The following is a 27,241-nucleotide window of genomic DNA, read 5'->3' on the forward strand; positions in this document are numbered from 1 at the left end:
TTATGGCTTACCGCGTGTTTTAGTGATCTTTGGCAGTATATGAAAGTGTTGAGGTGAGACTTTAGTTAATAAGAGTTTTCTATCAATATTCGGGTGTTCTGTGCAGCTGTTGTAATTAGAAGTTATCACTACGAGTGTTTGAGTTATGTGGTATATCAAGTGATTGCACCTGAGATTACAAGTATGGGTGATTACAGCTTGTTTGGGCTTATTCGGAAAATAGATGTGAGATTCTGATCTTGTGAATGTTTTCAGAAGAGGAGATGTGGTTCTAAGGCTTATGGGCTAGGTTGGAATGTGGAAATGCAGTTTCATTGTGTTATCGGACCTATATGAGTTAGGGTGACGTGGGATCACCCCCGGGTATATGCATGGTAAGGTTCTTCAAGCGATTGGTTGGCTTTTGGAACAACTCTAAGCACGTTCGAGGACGAACGTATGTTTATGTAGGGAGGATGTAACGACCCGACCGGTCGTTTTGAGCTTTTGCACTTCGCTCGCCATTTCTCGGGCATGACTTGCCCCGTGTGTTGTATTATGACTTATGTAAATTGTTGGTGTTGGGTTTCAGGTTAATCAGAATGAATTTGGAAGAACAGTCTCACTTGAAAGTTTAAAATTTGAAAGGTTTGACCAAGATTTGACTTGTGTGTATTTGATCTCAAATTGGATTTTTTATGGTTTGGTTAGCTCTGTTAAGTGATTTGGGACTTAGAAGCGTGATCGGAATGTATTTTGGAAGTCCGTGGAAGGTTTAGGCTTGAATTGGCGAAATTGAGATTTCGGCGTTTTCCGGTTGATAGGCGAGATTTTGATATAGGGGTCGGAATGGAATTTCCGAGAGTTGCAGTAGCTTTGTTGTGTCATTTGGGATGTGTGCACAAAATTTCAGGTCATTCGCACGAGATTTGATAGGCTTTTTGATCGAAAACATAATTTAAGAGTTTTTGGAGTTCTTAGGCTTGAATTCTATGTTAAATTGGTGATTTGATATTGTTGTGAGCGTTCTGAAGTTTTGAACAAGTTTGAACAATGTCATGGGATGTGTTGGTATAATTGGTTTGAAGTTTCGAGAGTTCCGGGTAGGTTCCGGGATGTTTTAGGCCGAAAATCATAGCTGCAGCAGGTCCAGAAGGGTTGCAGGCCTCAGAACCCACCTGCGCGGTCCGCACAAAATGAAGTGCGGCCGCGGTAGTTGTTGCATGGACCGCACAAAATGCAGTGCGGCCGCGGTGGGGAACATTTCACTGGTCCTACTTTGGAAGCTCATATCTTTTGATCTACAAGGAATTTTGAGATGATTCAAAAACAAAAGTTGTAGTCCTTCGTGTCTGATTTCCAGAAAGATAAAGATATTGCAATTTGGACATATGTAGCCAAAGTTATGGCCAAAATACTAAAGTGTGTCACTGCAAAGGAAAACATGTGCGCTCGCGGTCGTTTTTGCACGGACCGCACTGGTGGAAATCTGTGGGATACTCTATAAATACGAGGTTTTGGGTTTTATTTGATATTTTGACCTAGAGACTCGGATTTTGGCGATTTTTCGAAGGTTTTTCAAAAAATTCATCGGGGTAAGTGATTCTAACTTAGATTTGGCTAGAGTACATGAATCTATCATTGAATTCATCATTTAATTCGTGATTTGGGATGGAATTTGGGAAGAAATTGTAAAATCTTTTAAAAATGTAAAATGATGATTTGAAGGACCAAATAGTATTGGAATTGGATAATTTTCGTATGGTTAGACTCGTGAGAATATAAGGATTTTAGTTTTGTGAATTTTGTCAAATTCTGAGATGTGAGCCCGGGGGTCGGGTTTGACCAATTTCGGGAATTTTGTGGTAATTTGATTATTTTTGAGTGCGCTTTGTTCCCTTATCATATTTTGATGGTTTTGTACTGATTTCAGCTAGATTTGGAGCATCAAGAAGCTGATTCGAGAGGCAAAGGTATCGCGGGCTAGAGTTCGGACTAGATAGAGGTGAGTAATGATTGTAAATGATGTTCTGAGGGTTTGAAACCCCGGATTGCACATCGTAGTGCTATATTGAGGTGAGGCACACGCTTGACGACGAGCGTGGGGTCATGTACTATTGGGGATTGTGACTTGGTTCGTCCCAATTGATAATTTTACCGCGTATTTGACTGAAAACTATTTGCTATCATCATTATTTGGGCCTAATGCCAGCTATTTGAACCCTTCGAAGATTGTTGTTGATATTTCCTCATTGTTTTGATTTTATAGTTGAACTCCGTCATGTTATTTTCCACTGTTTTCAAAACTCAGCCGAGTTTATTTTGCTTTAACACTAGAAATGATATTTCAAACAACATTTTTGGGCAGAGCATCATGTTTTACTGTTGCCCGAGTGTCTTATGTGATTTTTGACTGAGTAAGGTCGAGGGCCTGTATTGTGAGGATACTTTTGGATCGGGCTGCACGCCGCAACAGTGAGATACTGATTTGATTATAAGGCTGAGGGCCTGAGATATGTACACCACGAGGTAGCTTGTTGATTGATATGAGTCCGAGGGCTTAAATTTGATGCCACGAGATGGCTTGATATTGCGCTTGGGCCGTAAGGGGCCCCTCCCGGAGTCTGCACACTCCTAGTGAGCGCAGGTACCCATTGTGATGTGAGATATAGCCCGAGGGGCTCGTACTGTTTTGAGATTGTGCCCGAGGGGCGAACCTTTATGTGTTTATCTTCTTAATTGCCTGTCATTACCTGTTGATTGTGTATTTTTGCCCGTGGGGCGAATTTCTGTGCTTATCTGTACTAATTGTTTGCATTCGTTTGTGTAACAGTTGAAAAAGTCATTTTTAAAGAAGATTAAATTGAGCTAAGATATTTTAAGAGATTTTTATAGCTTCATTGTTTTCTTACTGGTTTTGGACTGCTTATATACAACATATTGATATGTTTTACGTGATTTCTTACCTTCGGTCTTTATTTATTATTACTACTCACTAAGTTGGAGTACTCACATTACTCCTTGCACCTTGTGTGCAGATTCAGGTATGTTTTGGCTGATCGGAGGCAGAGTCATCAGAGTTTAGCAAGGTAGCTGCCGGCATTCGCAGCACTATTTTTCTCTCTCTTCTTTTCATTAGACTTTATTTGTACACTCCAGGTTTTCAATTGTATTTATACCCTAGTAGATGCTCATGACTTGTGACACCCCGATTAAGGTTGTGTTGGGTTGTACTTCTGCACCTTATTGACATTATCTGCTACTTAGTATTGTTATATCATGTTTTAGACTGCTTTTATGATATTTAACTATTTAAAAAGTGAATTGGGTATAATTGGTTGGCCTTGTCTTCATGTGAGGCGCCATCACGACCGGGTTCGGGTTTAGGGTCGTGACAAGAGCTGATGAAGGCCATTGGCCGATGCAGTGAACTAGAGGCGGCTCTTAAGGCCAAGGAGGATAAGCTCGAAGTGAGCAAGGGGGTGATGGCCGAGAATGCCGACCTTCAGGCGCATGTGGCCACCTTGACTGCTGAGCTTGGGCGAATATAGGTGGAGGCTGTCGATCTGAGGGGTGAATTGAGCATTAAGGCTAATGAATTGGCTCGTACTGAAAAGGGCAGGGTGATTGCCGTATCTAAGGTAGTGGCTCTAGAAGATGCATTTCGTGTTTGTAGGTCTGAGCGGGATAATGAGATGGAGAAGTTGGCGCTCAAGGTAGCGAGGTTAGAGGAACGGATCCAAGATTTGGAGGCGGAATTGTTTGTGTTAAATGAACGGGTTGTTGCTTTGAAGGCAGAGGAGGTGTTCCTTCCACGTCTCATACCTCACTTGATCTCATCGTGCCGCGGGAGTTGTATGAGATGTGGGTCCATGCCGAGGCTCAGTTTGACGTGTACAAGTCCCTACAGGCTAACGAGAAGGTTTTCGAGGCAGAACTCGAGGGTATTCGTGTTAAAGCACGTGCATCCCGTGAAGCCAGCGGTTATGATCCCAATACGCCTAGCGGGGATGACGTGTATGATGATGGTGCGGATAGGCTCACCTTTGATTCTTGGTATAACGAGGAGTATGCCGCAGGGGATGATGCGGCGTAAGGTTGTTGTACTTATTTTGTTTTGATTTGTTTTGTTTGTGAGGGCGTCTTCGAGCCTTTATAAAACGTTTTTGTAATACAACAGTTGTAATGAAATTCTTACCTTTTTGTTGTGTACTTCCGAATTGTTATTTATTTGCTGTGAGGGGGTCGCTAGCTTTTCCGTCGCTTGTGTATAACGTTTTGGCGTAGTCGATCGTATATTTTGGTAACTCGAGCGAGGTTGAATGTTAAGTAATTCGAGCAAGGTCGAATGTTAAGTGATTCGAGCGAGGTCGAATTTTTTCTTTTGGCGATGGCCTTTGGTCGTAGGGTGTTATTTCGAGTTAAGGTTGAAATGTTAAATGTTAAGTGATTCGAGCGAGGTCGAATTTTTTTCTTTTGGCGATGGCCTTTGCCCGTAGGGTGTTATTTCGAGTTAAGGTCTAAATGTTAACTTGTTGTAATTTGAGCGAGGTCGAAATTTTTTTTTTGGCGATGGCCTTTGGCCGTAGGGGTGTTATTTCGAGTTAAGGTCGAAATGTTAACCCATTGTAATTCGAGCGAGGTCGAACTTTTTTTTCTTTTGGCGATGGCCTTTGGTTGTAGGGGTGTTATTTCGAGTTAAGGTCGAAATGTTAACCCGTTGTAATTTGAGCGAGGTCGAATATTAGATGAAAAAAAATGATGGAGAGTAAAATGTTGCTTTATTTCACTTCGTTGGAGAATATCTTGGTGGAGTACGAAATGCTGCTTTATTCCATTCACTGGCGTACTATACATGTCTGTTTCATACATATATTGGAGAAGTTTCCATGTATCTAGTCCCTTCATCGTTCGACCTGGAGAGATTATCGGCAGGCGGGGCGATGAATTATACTTTGAACTTCGAGATGTCCCCCTCGTTGCCTCGTTAAAAACCTCCCCGAGAAAACCCAATTGGGACAAAACCCGGGTGAGGGAAAAAGAGTACGACTTAAGGGGCATCCTTTTTCAGAAGTTGAAGTATTTGATGTGGGCGACATTCCAGTTGTTTTGTAGTAGTTTTCCTTCCATTGTTTCTACTTGGAATGCTCCTTTGCTTACTGTCGCTGTGATTTTGTACGGCCCGTCCCAATTGGTTCCTAGTTTGCCTTCTTTCGGGTCTTTGGTCGCTTGTGTTTTGGACTTGAGAATATAGTCTCCAACATTGAGTGGTCGTATTTTGGCCTTCTTGTTGTAGTATCTTTTTGCTTGTTGTTTTTGGGCTACCATCCTTACATAAGCCATGTCTCTTAGTTTTTCTGCCTTGTCAAGGTCTTATTTTTTGTTCTCATCGTTGTTTGGTCCGCTTTCATTGGAGTATCTCAGGCTAGGCTCTCCGACCTCGATAGGTATCATGGCATCAGTCCCATAGACTAATGAATATGGCGTTTCGCCTGTGCTCATTTTTGGCGTGGTGCGGTAGGCCCATAATACCTCTGGTAGCAACTCCGACCATAGCCCTTTGGCGTTCTCAAGCTTTTTCTTTAATATATTCAATATTATTTTGTTGGAGGATTTGGCTTGACCGTTGCCAGCGGGATGATATGGCGTGGAGAGTATTCGCTTGATGCGCCATTTCTCGAAGAATTTGGTTGTCTTTTTCCCGGTGAACTGGGGCCCATTATCGCAGCTGATTTCTTTGGGGATGCCGAAGCGACGTATAATGTTCTTCCATATGAATATGATGACTTCCTGTTCGTGTATTTGGGTGAATGCACCTGCTTCCACTCATTTGGAAAAGTAGTCAGTTAAAACTAAAAGGAAGCGCGTCTTACCTCGCCCCGCTGGGAGGGATCCGACAATGTCCATTCCCCATTTGATGAACGACCATGGTGAAGTGACAAAGTGGAGGAGTTAGCCCACTTGATGTATCATAGGCTCGTACTTTTGGCACTGCTCGCATCTCTTGACATAATCTACGGCTTCCTTTTTCATAGTGGGCCAGTAATATCCTGCCTAAATGAGGCATCTGACGAGGGCTCGGTTGCTTGTATGGGCACCACAATGACCCTCGTGTACTTCTTTGAGCACGCGCCTTGTTGACTCGGCCCTAGGCATTTTGCCAAGGCCCCCCAAATGTTCTCTTGTATAGGTCGTGATTTTTGAGGTTGTACCTTGCCGCCTGCATTCGAAGCTTTTTGGCTTCCTTTTTGTCTTGTAGGAGTGTTCCCTCCTGCAAATATGTCACGATGCAGTTGCACCAGTCCCAAATCAAATTTATAGAATGTACCTCGAGCTGGTCTATTGATGAGTGGATGAGGATGACCACGTTTTCTTTAGTGATATTTTTGGTGGCGACTGCTAGTTTGGCGAGGCCATCCGCCTCGATGTTTTGAGCTCGGGGTATCTGGTCGAGTCAGCATTCATCAAATTCTGGCAGTAGTTTGTGAATTTTTGCCTAGTACTTTTGTAGGCTTTGCTCTTTGATTTGGAAAGTCCCTATAACTTGGTTGACAACGAGTTGCGAGTCGCATCTGAGGACGAATCGTTGTGCTCTATATTTGAGAGCTAGCTTTAACCCTACAATTACGGCCTTATTATTAGTCATATCGATGCACCGTATATTGGTGAATAATTTCCCTTGTTGGAACCTCGAGTACGAGTCCCAGTCCAGACCCTCATGCGTTGGATGTGTCATTGGTGTAAAGAACCTAGAGGTCGGGTTGCCCAGAGGAAGTATGAAAAGCTTCCTACTTGACCTCGGGCATTATTTTGGCACTGAAATCGGCAACGAAGTCGGCGAGTACCTGCGATTTTATCGTTGTTCGCAGCTGATATGTTATATCATGCTCGCTCAGTTCTATGGCCCATTTGGCCAATCTTCCCGACAATTCGGGTTTAAGTAGGATGCTTCGTAGCGGAAAAGTCGTCACTATCGATATGGGGTGGCATTGAAAATAGGGTCTAAGCTTTCGTAAAGCTATAACCAATGCTAAGGCCAATTTCTCGAGGTGGGGGTACCTCGTTTCGGCGCTGACGAGGGTTTTGCTAATATAATAAATTAGGAATTGTGTACCTTTATTCTCGCGGATCAGCACCGCACTTACCGCGACTTCTGAGACGACCAAATATACTTAGAGGCGCTCGCGCGGGCTCTGCTTTGGCAAGTAGTGGGGGCGAGGATAGGTACGCTTTTAGTTCTTTCAAGGCATCAATGCATTCTGAGTTCCACTAAAGCCCATTGTCTTTTTTCAGCACGTTAAAGAATTTGTGGCATCTATTGGATGACCGCGAGATAAATCTTGACAGAGCGGCTATACGGCCAGTCAGTTTTTGCACTTGTTTATTGTTGGTCGACACCTCAGGTATCCTTTCAATGGCTTTGATTTGATTTGGATTGACCTCGATGCCTCTTTGGGATACCAAGAAATTGCCCGAGGTTATGCCGAAGGCTTCTTTCAGGTGATCGATGTGGTCTTCTTTCTTTTTGATTTAACCAACATGTCGTCGATGTAAACTTCCATTATTTTGCCGAGTTGATCTTTGAATATCTTGGTGACCAACCTTTGGTACATTGCCCCCGCATTCTTCAACCTAAACGACATGACTCTGTAGTAGTACGTTCCTTGATGAATGATGAAAGCAGTTTTCTCTTTGTCCTCTTCCTCCATGAGGATTTGGTTGTAACCCGAGTAGGCGTCCAAGAAGCTTAGCAACTCGTGTCCTGTTGTTGCGTCGATGAGTTGGTCGATATGCGACAATGGGAAAGAATCTTTTGGGCACGCCTTGTTTAGGTATGTGAAATCTACGTACATCCACCATTTTCCATTTTTCTTTTTTACCATGACCACGTTGGCGACCCATTAGGGGTATTTTGATTCTCAGATGGAACTGTTGGCGAGGAGCTTATCCACTTCATCACTTACGGCCTCGTTGATTGCAGCATTGAATTTCCTTTTTATTTGTCGTACTGGCGGACAGAGTGGGTCGACGTTCAACTTATGCGTGGCCACATCTTTCGGGACACTCAGCATATCTGCATGGGAGAAAGCAAATAGATCGGCATTGTCAATAAAAAACTTGTGAAATTTACTTGGTTCTGAGAGCTTATGTCCGATGTAAGCCTTTTTGCTGTTGTCGTTATTGTTCAATTGGATGGGATCGAGATCTTTTACCATTGACTCAGCCGCTTCTATGATGTCGGGGTCCCTGATGATGTCTATTTGTACGTCGAATCCAGCCCCTAACTATGGTAATTGTTATGCCTCTACGTCCGTTCCCTTCGTCTGTTGGGTGTACGTGCAATCTTGGGCGATACGATAGAATTCTTGGGCGGCGTTGTTCGCCCCGGATATTGAATATTCCCTATAGAGTAGGGAACTTGATAACTTGATAGAGGCCCTATGGGATGGCCCCCATGGCGTGTATCCATGGTCGCCCTATGATGGCATTGTAAGATGTGTCTTGGTTCATGACATGGAATGTTGTTTCCAGGGTGATGCCCCTGGCCAGACGGGTAGCGTTATCTACCCAGAGGTTCGCTCAACTATATTATTAAAACCTGTTAGTGTTATGCAACGCGGTATTATTTTGTCCTCGAGTCTCATTTGTGCGAGGACTCGAGGGCAGATAATACACGCGCCGCTTCCGTCGTCTACCATTATTCTTCTTACATCAATGTCTAAAATATGTAAAGTAATAACAAGAGCATCGAAATGAGGTCAAGTCAAACCGTCGGTATCCGACTTGTCGAAGATGATACTGTCTCCGAGGTCGTCGTACCGTTCGTGGGTGATCGACCATTTCAGTTTATGCGTAGTGGTGAACTTCACATGGTTGATCGTTGCTTCATCACCTCCACCGATAATCATTTGGATGGTACAAGCGGGGGAGAGTGGCTTTGGAGGTCCCTGGTGTTGTTCGCGTTCGCGGGCAAAGTTGGCTCGTCCACGATCGCTCATAAGTTCCCTCAGGTGCCCTTGATTTAAAATTCTTACTACCTCTTGTCGCAGACCTATGCAGTCCTCAGTTTTGTGATCCCGTTCCTGGTGAAATTCACAGAGGACGTTCGACTTCTGAGTATTTGGGTCGGACTTCATCTTTTGTGGCCATTTCACCTTCGTGCCGAGCTTCTTTAGTGCGTACACTATTTCTGAAGGGGAAATACAAAAATTGTGAGCGGATAAGAGTGGAGGCATACCTCTTTCGTTTCGTTGAGTCCTTGTGTGCGGCCTGGGCGGCCCTTCTATATGTCGAGAAAGTGGTGGGATGGCTATTCTAATGTTGGGATGATGTCTTTCTCGGCTGAGACGGGGGCCCGACTGATCCCTTCGAACATCATTACGACGATCTTTCCTCAATTCTGCTTGAACTGACGTCGGCCATTGGGTCAGACCGTTAAGGTCGTCCTTGTCGGCTCTTACCTGGGCGCAATATGCATTGTGGATTTCTTCCCAAGTGGTGGTAGGGTATTTCATGAGCCTGCTTAATAGTTTTCTGGTTGCTCTCGACCCGTTCCTGCTCAACCCGTTCTGAAAGGCCGCTACCGCCATCCCTTCTGATACATTTGGTAGGCTCATTCTCACCCTGTTAAACCGGGCGAGAAATTCCTTGAGTCCCTCACCAGACGATTTCCTAACGACGAATATGTCATTTACCCTGTCTTCTGCCTTCTTAGCCCCTGCATGGGCGTGCAAACTCATCGACCATTTCCTCGAACGTTGCAATTGACCAAGCTGGTAGTTGTGAATACAAGGTTAGGGCTCCCCCTGTTAGGGTTTAATCGAACTTTTTCAGTAGCACCGATGGTACTTGCTCCATCGAAAGATCGTTGCCCTTCACCGCTGTAGTGTAGTGGACGATATAATCTTCTAGGTCTGTAGTACCATCGTATATCTTCAGGTACGGTGGCATTTTGAAAGTTTTGGGAATGCGCATGAAGCTGCTTCTTTGTTGTACGGTTGTTCGATGAATCGACCAACGTCTCATTTTGGTAGTAACTTTGGGGCGCCTGGTATCTTGTCGACCCTTTCTTGGTGTTCTTTCATCTGTCGCGGAATGCCTTGTTTTTGTTTTCCATTTTTTCCATTTTCTTTAGAATGAGTGCGAGCGCATCGTTACCTGCATCCATAGTGGGGTAAGTGTTACCTGTTTGAGGAAGGGGCTGCTCGCCAATAGTTGTTACGATATCTGTTTGCGCGGTGTTTTTGTTCTCCCTTTGAGCAGGTCTGTCGAGTATATTGTTTAGAGTGCTTGTCAGCCACTCTTCTAGTAGTTTCTTCACTACTGGTGGTGCTTCTTCAGTTGTGGATGTGGAGGCTCTCCTTTCGCGTGAAACTGTCACGCTTTCATGAGGGGGAGGTGAAATACTTCGCCTGGGCGTAGCGTTTGGTGTCACATTCTCGTCGTCTCCCTTGCCATCTTCGTATCGCTTTCAGTCTCGCATCTCGTTTTCGTGCCATCGTTAATTTGTGTAAACGTGGAAGAGATGGGTTTTTTATGATCTAGAAAGAACTATAGTTTTAATTGAAACCTCCCCACAGACGGCGCCAAATTGTTTGAGCAAATATATGTTAAACCAATTTATAATAAGTTAATAGAGTGAATCTCAGTTGAACTTAATAAATCCTAGACCGAATAAAACAAAACTCGTGTATAACAAGTTGAGTCTGGGTACATTAAATAGTGCACTTGATATGCTATGATTGACAAAATATGCAATATCATAAATGCATAATAAATACAAGAAATGACAAGGGTTATAGTGTAAAGGAATCGTCACCCAATGATTGTATGATTGGGTGTTTCCTTTCTCTGACGATGTAGAAAGGCAAGTCGTCAAGATGTATATGGGATCTTGAGATTTATGGATAAATGTTGAATAACATGTGCTTGAATAAAATGAATAAGACAACTCTTTCGTATATTCTTCTCTCAACTTTACAATATATATATTTTTTGTTCGGAATGCAAATCCCCCATTTTTCTTCCCTATCTTTTCCTATTTATAAGGGGCATTTACAAAAAAAAGCCTAAAAAGTACAACATAAAGAATATAGGAATATTCTTTAGGCTTACTTCTGAATTTAAGTTACCGTTACTGTCCTATCTTAACTGTCCGCTTCTAGCGTCGGCCTTTATGAGGACGACCTTCAGTCGTTGTGTCGTGGTCGACCCCGTCTTTTGTCTTGCTAATCCGTTGTCGTGGTTACCAAATTTGGATCTATACACCAATCACGTGATTTTTGTGATAAAGAGTGGTAATGAGAAGCAAACTAGAATATTATACTAAACTGAGTGAATTATCTCAATTTAGCTCCATACAAAATTTGATGTATGGTCCCTAATTGTTCAAGAGAATAATTTCTTCCTTATTTATGTAATATTATTTCCTTTTGACCAATAAGAACATGCAATCCAATAATCTAATTTTCAGAATCAACTTCCAACTATTCATCTGCCTCATGTTTTTTGGCACATTTAAAAATAATTCATTGTGCCTCATTATGAATATCATAAATGAAATGGTTAAATGGTGCAACATATTAAATAATTGCAATCAAATACCAAAAGGATATCTTTAGAAGGAGAAAAACATAAAAAAAGAAAAAGAAAACACCCAAAAGGGACAGTTGCCTTCTGGGATAGCGAAACGACGTCGCTGTTATCGTAGCGTCAACGCCACATACGGGAAACCATTCAGCAATCCCGTTCAAAACGTACTCCTCCATTTCCTCTAATTCTCTGAATTCAATACTATTAGGGTTAGGGTTACAGACACAAATCAAAGATTTTGCCCATCATCATCCATATCCCATCCCAAACATGGCAAGCAGATCCGGCAACCGACAACAGGCTAACGCCGGTGGAGCAGCAAACACAGCAAAACCAGCGATGAGAAAGCCAGTATTCATAAAAGTGGATCAGTTGAAACCGGGAACAAGTGGTCACAATCTGACGGTTAAGGTTGTGAGTGCCAACACAGTACTCAGCAAGAAACCTAGGAATCCATCATCATCGTTGCGTGTGCCAGCACGACCCCAACAGAACACCCGCATCTCCGAATGTCTTGTTGGAGATGAATCTGGATCCATCCTTTTCACTGCTCGTAACGATCAAGGTTTATTCCCCCTTCTCTTATTTATGTTTTCACCTTTTCTGTTGCAATTTTGGAACCCCCCCCTCCCCCCTCCCCCCTCCCCCCTTTTTTGACATTTTGTTAATCTGTTTAATTTTATATGGTCTGTAGATTATGGTTATGCTGATCTGCATTGTGGTCGAAGGAGAGTTGTTTGTGATTGAAAATAAAACTTTTTTTTTTTTGATGAAGTAAGTGGAATATATCATAAAATGCATCAGGAAGATGCAAAAGTTATAAAGGAAGTGAGTTTGACAGCTTATTTACAATTGAGTGCTACAAAACTAAAGAGCTGACAAAGTCCAAAAAAACATCAGAGTTGTTTACAGTAGTAAAGTTAGCCCAGTGAAACAAATTAACCAAACATCTAGCCTTTAAGCAACCTATTGAAGTTGATAATCCATCAAAACATCTACTATTCCTTTCGACCCAGATACACCAAAAAATGCTTGCAGGTACCATATTCCAGACTTTCTTGATGGTTCTGTCAACTTCCCTTGAGCTCCAGCTCACATATGCCTCTCTGGCATTGAATGGCATAGTCCAGTGTTGACCAAAAATACTAAGAAACATGTTCCATATGTCTGTGGCTACTGAACAATGTAGGAAAAGATGGTTAACAGATTCTGAGTTCACTTGGCACATGTAACACCTGTTGGCCCGTGGAAAATTTCTTCTGGTAAGGTTGTCTTGGGTGAGGCATGCATCCTTTAAGGCCAACCAGCTGAAGCAGCAGACTTTGGGTGGCAATTTTGTCTTCCATACTAGTTTCCAAGGCCATAGATCAATCATCATACTGTTGGAGCACATTTTAGCGTACCCTGCCTTGACAGAGTAAGTTCCATCCTTTGAGTTTCCCCATTTCAGTTTGTCCTTCAGTTGAGTGTTTATAGTGCGATTCTCCAATAACTTTAGCAGGTCTATGTAATCCTCCACCTCCCAATCTTGCAGGTTTCTTCTGAGGATCGGGCTCCATGTGTTGCCTTCTCCCTTATGAGAAACAAGGGATTCTGTATTTCTTGTAATAAGAAAGAGATTTGGAAAAGCTTCCTTTAGTGTTGAGTCCCCTATCCATTTTTCAGTCCAGAATTTTGTAGTGGCCCCGTCGCCAATCTGAAAATGAATGTTATTAGAGAAAGCTCCCCATAAATTGTGTATGCTCTTCCATAATCCTGTGCCATAAGGAGTTCTAATTCTGTTGGTACACCAATGGTTGAGTCTACCATATTTTGTTATGATAACTTCCTTCCATAAGCCAGCATCATCTTGATTAAACCTCCAGTGCCATTTCATCAACATACTTTTGTTATGTAAGGCTAGGTCCTTAACTCCAAGTCCACCAAGTGCTTTCGGAAGTGTGACTTTGGTCCATTTCACCAGGTGAATCTTGTGACTGATGTTATTCCCTTCCCATAGAAAGTTCCTTCTTATCCTGTCCAATTGCTTTTGAACCTTTGCTGGGATAGGAAAGAGTGCCATGAAATAGGTGGGTATGCTATCTAATACACTATTGATAAGAGTAAGCCTGCCACCAAGAGATATGTATTGCCTCTGCCACGTAGCCAATTTCTTCTCAAATTGAATTTCAACTACTGCATTCCATATCTCAGTAGACTTGTATTTGGCACCTAAAGGAAGACCCAAATATGTGGTAGGGAAAGAGCCTGGATTACAACCCATAATGTCTGCTAGTTCTAGCAAATTTGGTACCGAGTTCACTGGGTAGATAACACTTTTGAGCATATTAATGTGCAGGCCAAACATAGCTTCAAATAACATAAGAGTGATGTTTAGGTGAAGGACTTGAGACTTTTCTGCTCCACAGAAGATGAGGGTGTCATCTGCAAACAGAAGGTGTGACACAGAAATAGGAGAGCTCCTGAGAACCCTTCAAACCATTGTAGTTGTTTAGCTTTTTCAAGCATTGGACTCATAGCCAGTATAAAAAGGAAGGGTGAAAGAGGGTCCCCCCGTCTAATCCCTCTCTTTGGAGAGAAGAATCCCACTGGGCTTCTATTAACAAGAATGGAGTACTTGACTGTAGTGATGCAGTATCTAATCCACTTGATCCATTCTCTCTGAATCCCATTTGTCTAAGTATTGAGAATAGATAAGACCAACCCAATTTGTCAAAAGCTTTTTCAACATCCAACTTGAGTAAAAGTCCAGCTTCCCTCGTTCTCATTTTCCAGTCCAAAACTTCATTTGCTATAAGAGTAGCATCAGTTATTTGCCTCCCCTTGATAGAAGCATTTTGATGACCAGAAACAAGCTTCCCTATCACCCCTTTGAGTCTTTCAGCTAGCACTGTAGCTACAATCTTGTAAATGATGCCTATGAGACTTATAGGTCTATAATCTCTTAGCTCTATAGCTCCTTTTCTTTTTGGGATGAGTGCAATAAATGATGCGTTGAAAGACTTAACCATGTGGCAGTTTTGATGGAAGTGGTTGATGGCGGCAAGTACATCATGCTTAATGGTATCCCATGACTTCTGAAAGAAGGCCATTGTGAAGCCATCTGGACCGGGGCTCTTGTCAGGGGCACAACTGTTTATGGCATCTCTCACTTCATCTTCTGAAAATGCATTCTCCAGATCCACCCTTTCTTCAGGTGTTAGGCGCTTCTAGACCCTCAAAATGTGTTGTAGGTCTCCAATCCTCATCCTCAGAGTATAGATTCTGGTAGTAGTCGAGTATTTTACCTTTGATAAGATCTTTGTCCTCAATGATTTCATCGTCCACCTTTAGCATGTCTATGCAGTTGTATCTTCTGTGGGAGTTAGCAACTTTTTGGAAGAATTTTGTGTTCCTATCCCCATTTTTAAGCCACAAGCACCTGGATTTTTGTCTCCATGAAATCTCCTCTGTCTTTGCCAGGTGCTGTAGTTCAATCTTTAAGTTCAACATCGTTGTTTTTTCAGCTTGGCTCAAGATCCTGCCTTCAGTTAGTTGCTCCAGTAGCGTCAGTTCCTCCAAAGCTCTGGCTTTCCTTGTTTCTATTTTGCCAAATACTTCTTTGTTCCATATGGCTATGTCTTTCTTCAGATGTTTCAGCTTTTGGAAAAGGATAAAGTCAGGGGTGCCATTAACCATGTAACTTTGCCACCATTCTGAAATTTTTTCCCTGAAACCCTCGTGTTGTAGCCACATATTTTCAAATTTGAAGTAGGAAGGATTTGATGACCAGTCACCACTTTCCAACACTATTGGCCTGTGATATGATATAACCTTTGGGAGAGCTAATTGCTTCACAGAGCCAAAGGTGTCATTCCATTCATTGGAGATGAGGAATCTCTCAATCCTAGATGCTTGAGCAGAGTCTTCTCCCCTAAACCAGGTATATGTGGCTCCCTGGAGTGGGAGATCAATCAATTCCATCTCTTGGATGAAGTCGGAAAAATTTCTCATAGCTCCGGATCTTCTTATGCAATTGAACCTTTCATGCTCAAATCTACATACATTGAAATCTCCGCCTATCACCCGGTGTTCACTCCATAAGCCCCTTATGGCAGACAATTCCTCCCAAAAAACCGTTCTTTCCCAATTGGAGTGAGGCCCATAGACTCCAGTGAAGCACCACCTAAGATCCATCTGTACCCCTTCAAGCATTGTGGATAAAGAATAGAAGCCCTGCTGAACATCAGTACAAGTCCATATTCTCCTGTCCCAAAAAATTATTATTCCCCCACTAGAACCATTTGCCTTGAGTTTCGCCCAGTCTACCCATCTTGAACCCCAGATGCTCCTTGCCATCGCAACAGTACAGTCTTCCAATTTTGTTTCCTGTATACACAAAATATCTGGCTTCCACTTTTGCACCAGAGATTTGATAGTGCTTCTTTTACCACTATCATGTAACCCCCACACATTCCATCTGATAATTTTAACTCTCATTCAGAAAGAGCTTTTTGTTTCCTACCCCTCATAAGCCTTTCCACTGAACTGCAGCTCCCATTTTCATAATTAATCATACTCCTGAGGTTGTTTACCTCAATTTCCCCTTTCTTTTTCGATTTCTTATCTGCCCTTGCCCCAGTTCTTTGAGATTGGAGTTGATCCCTCCTCTTTTGTTCCATCCTCAATATCATGTCAAGGATTTCATGTTCAAACCCGAGACATTAATACCAAAAGCTTTGCATGCCTTTGCCATGATAATTTTTGTCCATTGAGTTGTCTCAATCACAGATGGGTCGGCAATAGAGCGGTTGTTCTGAGAGCTACCATTGTACCAGGGTAGTGCCAAAAACTGACTGCAAGAGAGGTCAAAATCAGAAGCACTAACCAGAGTAGGTGTCAGCTTCAGACATGGGAGCGAGGATATTGGCATGCATTGTGACTGGTCTGCTTCATCGTCTGCCTCATTGGAAGTTTCCTCGGATGCTCCAGTAACGAGCTCAAAAGTGTCCTCCATCTGTGACTGAAAAGTGTTGGCCTGTGGAGATGGAGTTCTTTTAGTGGGTTTTGCACAGGCTGCTTGTATTTCCACCGATAGAGGGTCAAACCTGTTTTCAATCAAGAGCTCCATAGACTTGTTGAGGCAAGGATCAGAGATTGGCCCAACAACCCTCCATACTGATTTATTATTTGCTCTCCTTGCTTTGTTTTTTGGACTCTTAGAGTAATAAAGTTGATCCAGTTTATGGCCCAGACCTGCTGCTTTTCTTTACTCTTTTGGGCTTTCATCAAGTGGGCTGGTTTGTTGACCTGGTCAACATGTTTTTTGACCACTTTATTTGAATTAAAGTGGTTCAAACCCAATTGCAAAAGCTTAGGTTTGACAGGCTGTACTTCAGTAGCCTTTGTTTGGCTCGAGGAAGCTACTGTACTTGACTTCATCTTCTTCACCCCCACTCCGGCTGTCTCTATTCCGCTGCCGGTGATAATTTCTACGAGTTTGTCATCCAAAATAGTGATTTTGTACTTCAACTTCCCAATTTCTAGTACCAAATTGTTGGGTAAACCACCTTCCTTAAATTTAACACATATTCTGGCCCAGAAAGAGTGTGATCTAAGCTTCGTGTCTTCATCAGTGTCAATGAAGCCACCACAGTTGTCTCCAATAAACCGAAAGGAATTGGGGTTCCATGCATGCAATGGTATACCAAAAGCCTTTATCCATTTTTGCACAGATTTGCTGTTGGTCGGAGCTGCACCATTTTCCGGCGACCACCATTGAAGTGCGAGACGCTTGCCATTCCAGAACCACTCACCGGCTATGATTCGCACCGCTTCAAGCCTTGATGGGAACTCAAAGAGAAATTTATTGTGGCCTAATGGTGTAACAATGAGCCCTGCAGTGATCTTCCACCTGTAAAGGAACCATTTTTTGATAACTTCTGTGTTGGGGCTGAGATTAAAGGCGTCGTTGAATGTCCCAACCAAGCATTTGGAGAAGAAGTTTTCATCGTCTCTGTTTCTGTCGTCCCTATCATTCTTAGTTTGCTTCTGTGACTCAGTCTGCTGTAATGGCCACTGGATTATTTTTGCTGCATCCAGATATTTCTTGTTCTGCACATCAGCAAAGCTTTGAAATCTAATGTTGATGCTCTTCCCCAGAAATTGTAGGATCCTCCCTGCTATGTCAAACTATTTTTATTGCAATGCAGTTATAAATGTATGTGCTAGGGGGATCTGAAAGTGTGTTTCTTAGTGTTTATTTATGTGAATCTGCATTTTTAATGTGCCAATTTATCATAATTTTACTTATCGAACAGAAATGTATTTGCTTAGGTTATTGACTCTTAGCATTTGGACGAGGGACAGATAAAATATTCGTAAAGACCTTCCCCAAACCAACCATAAGGTTGGAGGATTCTAGTCACCAAGGGATCAAACTGGGATATGGTCACGGCTGAACTCCTGGGTGCAGGGGTTGGGTGGTGGAATATTACCACGTCATATTAGAATTTCATTGAGTAGAGCATTATCCATGTGCCTTTCTTAAATGAGTCTATATTGGCACAATTTATTTTCACACCTTATAAAACCACCTCATGAAAGAACAAACTTTTTACCCATTGATTATCCTTCAATTATGGAAATGTAAGGCAGAATTTGATAGAAAGACTTGAGTTCAAAAATCTCATTTCCATCTTTTCGTTTTAATTTAATGCCCCCCCCCCCCCCACACACACACACCCTCTTTCTCCCCCACCCGATAAAAAGAACTTGTTTGGATATACTTTTTACTTCTCACTAGTTACAAAAGGAAACTCATGTAACCCTCCTTCCTTACTGCCCTGACTTGCTAATGAAACCTTAGCACAGTCATTTCAGTGTTCCTTTTTACGCGCGGAAAGCTTTCATCTTTTTGTATTGAGAAAGGATGCACCAATTCATATGTAAGAAACTTGTTTTCTCTTACTGGTGTGTTTGATTTGGCTGGGTTATGTCATTGTTGGCTGCTTTTTTGGTACTTTTGGTGGCACTGGATTGGAAAGAAGTAGAGAGGATTGACTGGTGGAGGTGAGGAAGTGATTTTTGTGAGCATGGAGTAAAAGGGATTTTGAGAAGCTGATATGCAAGGGGATATGCAGGTAGCCAGAAAATGGGGAAGAAGTCAGATAAATAGCACGGAATTAGATGATTGTAGGTGATCAGATATAAAGGCGAGATATCATTAAGTTAAAATGTTAAATAGCCACTACCATTTTCAAGTGTGAAAATGCAGAAAACCTACCACTTGGGTGTTTCCTGTATGGTCTCAATACTCATCTCTAAAAAAATTATATCTTGGGCTACTAAGCAACTTTTCCTGTTTTCCCTCTACTTTGGTTTTTGTAGAAAGGAAATGGAAATTCACAAAAGACTCCTATTGAGATTAGACCCTAATGTTTGCAGTGCTCAAAATAAATGGCAAGCTGAAGTAGTACCTGTCAATATTTCTTCTCCCATACATAAAAACATTTCCAATTCCTTGATCAAGTTGAAATATTAGTTAACCTTTTGCTTGTAGAGTGAAGTTCACATTACTTGGAAAGGTATTCATGGCTGTGTCTATTCCATATACTAGTCCAAGAGATATATAAGCATGAAGCTGCAGGCAGCATTAGTATGAAATATTGTTTGATCCTAAAGCTCATTAAGGTGGTTGACTAGAATTATGCACCATGTAAATATGTCTTGTGTGTTTGCTATTTATAATTTTTAATGATTTTGTTGAAGCAGATTAACCTGATATTTAGTACAGAATCAAGTTTTATTGATGTGGTTTTGTGGATTAAGGGTGTGTTTCCTTCAATTTTTTCTCTTTTCCTTGCATCTTTTGTTTTTGTTTCTTTACAATTGAGTAATACACATGATCGGATTTTTCCTCCTAAATTGCCAAAATGGATCTTTTTTTTTTTTTAGCCATAGCATTGACAAGTGATGTGGTGAGCATGCTCTCCTCCACCTACTTCTTGTGATGTTGATGTACCCAAATGATTTTTGAATTGTGGATTTCCTTAATTTAATATTGTTTTCTTAAGGGATACAGAATGAACTTTACTTCTTTGATGTGGTAACATCTTGACTTCTTTGCAGTTGACATGATGAAGCCAGATGCCACAATCATACTTCGGAATGCTAAGATTGACATGTTTAAGGGGTCTATGAGGCTAGCTGTTGATAAATGGGGTCGTGTTGAGGTTGCTGCTGAGCCTGCAAATTTTGTGGTCAATGAAGAAAACAATTTATCCTTGGTTGAGTACGAGTTGGTGAATGTTGAAGAATAGAAGTGAATTTTAAATTACTAAGGGGGTGCTATTGGGTAAATCTGCTTTTGTGGCTATCTGTTTTTGGCATACGAATCTCACTCAATAAATTAGTTGTTGCGTTGAAGATGCTTAACATGTGGTAGGACTAATCTAATATCAGTTCATTGTAAAAAGGATTCACCTTATAAAGAGTGTTAAGGTGGGTGTTAGCACTAGTTTTTTCCTAATATATCTTGCTTTCAGTGCATTTATTGATCCAGATTATGTTCCTCTAGCAATTTTCTTCTTGTAGTTATCCTTGTTCCTGAGGGGCTTATTGGACTGATGCCTGCTGTGATGGGATTCACCTCAAAACCTTTTATTTGCATCCTCCATGTATCTTCATACACCAATATGAGAAATCCAAAACTTTATTAAGATTTTAAAGTTGGTTACTCTTCAGTCTTCACTTCTTGAGCAACTGACGAATTTTATTATGGTGATACTGCTAATGTTTCTAAATCGTGCCAAAATAACTGTGCGGAACAGTCTATCTCCGTCTGAGTTCCTATTATATTATTGTTTTTATTTTCTATATAATGGTTCTTAAATGGCAGCCTCGTATCTCACGTTAAGTGGCTGTTGCAGAGAAAATCATTGAGGAAAATACTTACCCTATGCCGTGTTACAAATCAAACAATTTAACGTTAAAAATCACATGCTATATTAAGGATGCATATCACTTAATATAGTTATGTGATAAAAGTGTATATACAAGACATATTTCACACAAGTGTAAACATTGAGTGCGGTTAATCTTGCAACATGCACACTGATACATACTCCCCAAATGACGTTTGGGGTTTTGTTCCTGTCTGCTTGCTTGTTTAATTGACTCGAAAACCCAAACCATACTCCATTTAGCTCTCCCCGGCATGTGGGTCATAAGCTTGCACTGGTTGAGTGACTGCACTAAATAAAATAAGTGGAATATTTTTTGACGCAAAATATCATATTTCTTTAAAAAGATTAGGCATGTTTTGGTTATTTCAACTTAATCCGCTGCAGCCTACAGGATGAAAACAATAACTCCTATTAAAGCGTTGTGACTATAATAAACCGAATAATTGTGAATCAGCTACCCTCTGTTTCAATTTAGATGACACACTTTCCTTGTTAGTCCGTTACAAAAAATATGACACATTTCTATAATTGAAAATAATTCAACTTTAAACTCTTCATTTTACCCTTAATGAAAAGCTTTTATAACCACACAAATATCATAGCCCCACAAAGCTTTTACCCCCTTAAGCTTTTAAGACTACAAGATCAAGTATGACATACCAATGAGAAGATCAAGACTGAAAACCCATCAGTCAAGTACATCTGAATATGCTAGCCTCTTTAAACGGAAAATTAAAGGGGGAAAAACTTCATTAGCATCACTGCAGATGCTTGAATTAGTTTATTATACCACAACTCTGACTCTTATTAGACTCTTCACAACTTAAACTAGCAGACATCCAATTTATATGGAAAAAATTATCTGTATTTGCACTAAAATTTTCAGGGGAAGGATAAATTCTAGTACCTCTTTTTGGTAATAAAACCGACTGTGTGCCAAAGAAAACAAAGATCATCATTTCACTCCAAAATACATCAGAAAATAACTTGGGTACTAGTGCTACACTGTCCATCTAGATCCATTGGGCTACAAAGACATGCACTGCATCCCAAAACATTTTACCAATCATCCATCTACAATACAAGAGGAAAGGAAGCACTTAAGGCAGGCAACCGAAATAACTAAGTAAATTACCGTAAGAAGTCAGTTTAAAAGGTTCGGGGGCAGTGGGGAGAGAAGGCATGTAAAGAATTCTAAAGTCAAGAGTCTTATTGAAAGTTCATAGCATTGATTGGAAAGATCTAAAATGTTCAAGCTGAAAGGTAGTCAAAGCAGCAATCACAGCCCTAACCAAGCAAAAACCAAAATCAAACACTGATTTAACAACTATATGAATTTAACCTACAACACTGTGCTGTGCTATCACCACTCTAGACATAAGTTTCTTGATTCAATAAATTAAACCTGCACAAGAGCTTTCTATAATGATTTGCTTTCAAACCAGATTTTAGTACCAACCGGTTCCTTAAGTCATCTGGAACATTATGTACAAATTAAATTTTAAATCTGAGGCACATACCACACTAACGAATACATCAAACTTCAAAATTTCGCTCAGTCCAAGAACCTACATATTACATTCTTCAGATTTTGATGTATCCAGGTATGGAGTATAACTCCTTGAACAAAACTTACAACTTTCCACAGATTGGCAATATATAACCAATCAAAGATAAAAATTAGGTTTATTTCATTTGAACTGGCAAAAATAGTATAAATCTGATACCTTGAGTTATACTAGTTTACTCATTTTTCTTGTATAGTCATAAATGCACTAGGAGCTTCAAAGAGCTAAACAAGTAAATACAACCCAATAAAAACTGCAAAGAAGACAGAATTTACTGGAAAAGGTCATATGGGAAGATTATAATGAAAATCAGATGACAGTCACAGAAGAAAATATATATTTCTTCATTCGAGCTCATACAGTACTCTAGTTTTCAGACATTCTCTCAGAGTGCATGGACATTAAACTTCGCTTGAACCCTCCGACATTCATCATAGATCATCATTGCAATCTGATTAAATACCAAGTATTAGAATGACCCTAAGCATGATTAAACTAACAGTAAAATGAGAAAGGGAAAAAAATTGTAAGCAAGAAGCCTTAAGCCTACCCAATTCAGTTATCTGGAGGGTTATTTAAGGCATTTACTCATCAAGAATCAAATATCAATCTATAATCAGACAAGAATAGCAACTTGCAGCAAATAGATAAATTAGATGCTTCAAAGTTCAAACAATACTCCCAAGAAACTAGAATATGGTCAATAAAGAACCTTCTCTAACACCACAAAAGAAAACATTATTAAGGCTTGGGTAAAACGTTTTTGAGACAAATTAAAGCTTTAGCCGTCCCACAATATCTAATAACAATGTGCTTCCATAGGACTTCAACATGTAAATACCAAATGATAATACAGTCCAACAGAAGCCAGAATTCACAGAAAGGAAAGTGTCCCATGTTCTCATTCAGTACTCTACTTATCAGTTGCTTAGACTGCATGGATATAAAACTTCGCTTGAACTCTCTGACAATCATCATACATCATCATTGCAATCTGATTAAATACCAAGTATTAGAATGATGCTGACAACTTAACAACTACAACTGGAAATGCAAAATTCATATCTAAGCAACTTTTGGTCCCACAGACTATCTGATTCAGTTTTCTTGAAGCTTAATATGAAATTAACTCATCAACAATCAATACCAGCTGCATGATTCACAAATCTGCAAGAAATAGGTATTTCGATATCAATCTACAATCAGACAGCACAAATCATATAAATGAGCATTTCAAGTCCCAACACCATGGCAAAATACATTTATATCATGTAAGCTGAAGTCATAAGGATTAAAGGAGCTTCAGTTGCGAGTTAGCTACTGCAGAAATTTCTTCATAGATTAGAAGGGCCAAAAAGGGGATAAAAAGAAGGAGAAAAGGCAAAAAACACTACAGTATCAGAAATGCAACTCTAGCATCTAAGTCAACAGTAAAACAATGAGCAGTGTGTAGGACATATTTATGATATGAATAGCTGCATCTTCTCATCAACTTATATCAAACATCAAGCCTACAACTTTGGCTAGGCATTTGAAAGGCGAGTAATGATTAAGTGGTTCTTCAACACTGGAGAAAGAAAAAGAGTGGTAGCGTAAACCAATATGATCCTTTTTCCGTGGATACTGACATCTTTTACTTAGCAAATCCAAAACTTTTCAGCAAATTCAAGCTTAAGTTTGTAAAATCACAGAGTGGAGCTCCCTCATCAACCCTAAGTGGACCAAAAAAAGGAAAAAGAAATAGCAGCTACAAGTTACTTAAGACTCCAGCATAAGAAGATATACTTGGACTTCATTTCATGATCTTCATCTAGTCCTCTTTTGCCCTACAAGATCAAAAGAATATGCATCGTTTACCTTTACCGGAGGAAAGAGGAAGTAACATATAGTAACAACTTTGGCTGATAAATAAAAATTGAAGAAGTTAAAAAGCTAAAACCATTTTATCAATGAATAAAGTCCTTTGATATTTTGAAGAAAAAAGTATAAATATTCCTACAAAATTTGTTATTAACAGAATAATTCAATTAATTCTATTGCCGTATATACATACTTTAATTCATCACCACTTATTCTTTCCTTGTGAAGGGAGGGACCTCGAGAGCCAAAAAAACGTCTTTTGAAGTTCAGAGCTAAAATAAATGCACACATTTCAATACTGCTAAGCGCGGCTTCAGGCAATCAACACTGCCCATATATCGTCTAGACGTCTACCACTCGACTCAAAGGCCAAAATGGAGGAAGAGAGAACATCTAAAGATACAGAATGTTTAGCTTACTGGCAAATCAAAACAATCAAATCTGTACATAGCACAATCTTTTTGAGACCTAAGCAAACACAATTTAAGGTCAAACAACTACAATTCACATTCACAAAGGACACAAACAAAAACATATATAAATTAATATAAGAAGTGCAAAATAAAGTAGTATGAAATATACCTTCAAGAGTCCAACCATAACTCCGAGGCGTAGCGGAAAGCATTGAAGTCAGCAATGCAGAAGCAGTGGCAGTGTGATAAGGAAGCATTGTTTCCACTGCGCAGCTCATTTCAACAGGCGACCTAACAATAATAATTGTAAAATTCAAAAACTTGAATATCATATAACAAAATTTAACAATAGATACTCAGGTAATCGATGAAAATGAAATAAATAATCATTTGTGTTTACTGCCTGACCTGAAAATGCGAGCAGTGAGGGGTTTTTGAGTGGGGAGGCGAAAGGGAGAAGGAGAGGCCTTAGGCTTGGCAGCGGCGGCAACTCTCGTGGCGGCGGTTGTGGCGGAGGAAGTGGCGGAGCGGAGGACGGACCTGGCGGCGAAAGTGGCCATGCTTCGGATCGCGAGGGCTCTGAGAGAAAGATGAGATGAGATTCGACCGGCGAAGTGCTAAAAGGGCTAAGGGGGAGTGTTATAAATATATTATATTATGGATGTTCATTTAGTACTCTGTTGTAAATAAGCTTCCTGAAGAAGCTTATCCATATGGGACTCCACCGTAAATATGTTTATCTATTTAAGTACTCTATTGGAAATAAGCTTCCTGAAGAAGCTTATCACTTCGATACCCGGTTATGGATAAACATTACCCCCGGTAGAAGATTATCCATACCGGGTATAATAAGCTTATCCTTTCAGTACCCAGTTATGGATAAATATTATCCCCGGTAGAAGATTATCCATACCGGGTATAATAAGCTTATCCTTTCAGTACCCAGTTATGGATAAACATTACCCCCGGTAGAAGATTATCCATACCGGGTATAATAAGCTTATCCTTTCAGTACCCAGTTATGGATAAACATTACCCCCGGTAGAAGATTATCCATATCGGGTATAATAAGCTTATCCTTTCAGTACTCCGTTATGGATAAACATTGCTCTCAGTAGAAGATTATCCATATCTGGTATAGTAGCAGCTTACACAACAGCTTCCTTTCTTCTATAAATAGAAGAGATTTCAGTTCATTATGTACATCAGTTTGAATTCGAATAATATAACAGTTTCTCTCTATACTTGTCTTTACTTTACAGTCTTTATTTTATAACACGTTATCAGCACGAGACTCTGACATCTCGAGCAAATACTTTGAAAGTATTAGAGGTAAGAACTTTCTTTTCCTAAATAATGTCAAATCTTTCTAAACTTGAATTTGTAGCCCTGGATATATCGGGCAAAAGCTACATGTCTTGGGTGCTTGATGCTGAAATTCATCTTGATGCGATGGGTCTGGCAGACACCATCAAGGATAAAAATCAGGCATCAAACCAAGACCGTGCCAAAGCAATGATATTCCTACGCCATCACCTTGATGAGGGCCTGAAAATGGAATATCTCACTATTAAAGATCCAGTCATACTGTGGAATAATTTGAAAGATAGATATGACCACCTGAAGATGGTCGTTCTTCCACAGGCACGTTATGATTGGACTCATCTAAGGCTACAAGATTTTAAATCTATCAGTGAGTATAATTCTGCTATGTTCAGAATTATTTCCCAATTGAAATTATGTGGTGATAATATTACTGATCATGATATGTTGGAGAAAACTTTCACCACTTTTCATGCCTCGAATATGCTCCTGCAGCAGCAATATCGAGAGATGGGATTTAAAAAGTATTCTGAACTTATCTCACATCTTCTTATAGCAGAGCAACATAATGGGCTATTAATGAAAAATCATGAAAGCCGACCTATTGGTTCTTGTCCATTCCCTGAAGTGAATGAGACGAACTTCCACCAAGCTAAACGTGGAAGAGGTCGTGGCCCCAGTCGTGGTCATGGCCGTGGTCGGGGAAGAAACCCCAATCATGGTAATAATAATGCACCAAAGAAGCCTCCTCACCACCAGCAGTGGAAAAGGAAGGAACAAAAGCATGAAGCGGTGCAAGCGCCAAATGCAGAAAATGCATGCTATAGATGTGGAGGAAAAGGGCACTGGTCACGTACTTGTCGTACGCCAAAGCACCTGGTTGAGCTTTATCAAGCCTCCCTGAAGAAGACAGAGAAAAATGCTGAAGCAAATTTTATTTCTGAAGATAATTTAGACTTCATGCATTTGGATGTAGCTGATTACTTTGCACTCCCAGAAGGAGAAATAAGTCATGTAATCGGTAGTGAATCTGTAGAAATGTAAATATTTTAATTTTTGTTGTTTGTAATAGATAGTATGGTTATGTAATTGTTGTACATAAATAAATGTTATGCTTTGATAATGATGTTTACTATAATATATTTTATTTATGTTATTTTGAAGAATATGGATAATCCTCAAATTATGTTTGGATCAAAGACAAATCATGAAGATATTTGTGTTATTGATAGTGGAACAACTCATGCCATATTCAACGATTAGAAATACTTTTCTTATTTGCATAAGGAAAAAGCAAATGTTTCAACAATTTCTGGTAATATAAGTTTGATTGAAGGCTCCGGAAGAGCCATAATATTTCTGTCTAAGGGAACAAAACTTATTATAGACAATGCATTGTTCTCCTCCAAGTCCCGAAGAAACTTGTTGAGTTTTATAGATATCCGCCGAAATGGGTATCATGTTGAGACAATAGATGAAATGAACAGGGAATATCTTTGTATTACAAAGAATATTTCTGGCCAGAAATGCATTGTAGAAAAGTTACCAACTTTATCTTCTG

The 27,241-nt window shown here is 40.4% G+C and overlaps 2 protein-coding genes across 11 annotated transcripts; one reads left to right on the plus strand and one right to left on the minus strand.

Moving 5' to 3' along the window:
• Positions 1-11,702: 11,702 nt before the first annotated feature.
• On the plus strand, positions 11,703-20,100 carry LOC104223730 (uncharacterized protein At4g28440-like). The gene is made up of 2 exons (XM_070167831.1): positions 11,703-12,136; positions 19,681-20,100. The coding sequence occupies exons 1-2, from the start codon at positions 11,842-11,844 to the stop codon at positions 19,869-19,871; spliced, it is 486 nt and encodes a 161-aa protein (XP_070023932.1). The 5' UTR covers positions 11,703-11,841; the 3' UTR covers positions 19,872-20,100.
• Positions 20,101-22,186: 2,086 nt separating this feature from the next.
• On the minus strand, positions 22,187-24,985 carry LOC104223729 (protein NUCLEAR FUSION DEFECTIVE 6, mitochondrial-like). Of its 10 annotated transcripts, XM_009775221.2 has the most exons (5): positions 24,766-24,979; positions 24,527-24,648; positions 23,870-23,910; positions 23,232-23,251; positions 22,899-23,078 (listed from the first exon to the last, which is right to left on the minus strand). In XM_009775221.2, the coding sequence occupies exons 1-3, from the start codon at positions 24,915-24,917 to the stop codon at positions 23,891-23,893; spliced, it is 294 nt and encodes a 97-aa protein (XP_009773523.1). In that variant the 5' UTR covers positions 24,918-24,979; the 3' UTR covers positions 22,899-23,078; positions 23,232-23,251; positions 23,870-23,890. The 10 variants fall into 10 exon arrangements, with proteins under 10 accessions (XP_009773520.1, XP_009773516.1, XP_009773527.1 ...); XM_009775218.2 differs by lacking the exons at positions 22,899-23,078; positions 23,232-23,251 and adding an exon at positions 22,187-22,535 and having other exon boundaries at positions 24,766-24,985; XM_009775225.2 differs by lacking the exons at positions 22,899-23,078; positions 23,870-23,910 and adding an exon at positions 22,355-22,535.
• Between the last annotated feature and the right edge of the window lie 2,256 nt (positions 24,986-27,241).

This window comes from Nicotiana sylvestris, chromosome 2 (assembly GCF_000393655.2).
Source record: "Nicotiana sylvestris chromosome 2, ASM39365v2, whole genome shotgun sequence".
NCBI lineage: Eukaryota > Viridiplantae > Streptophyta > Magnoliopsida > Solanales > Solanaceae > Nicotiana > Nicotiana sylvestris.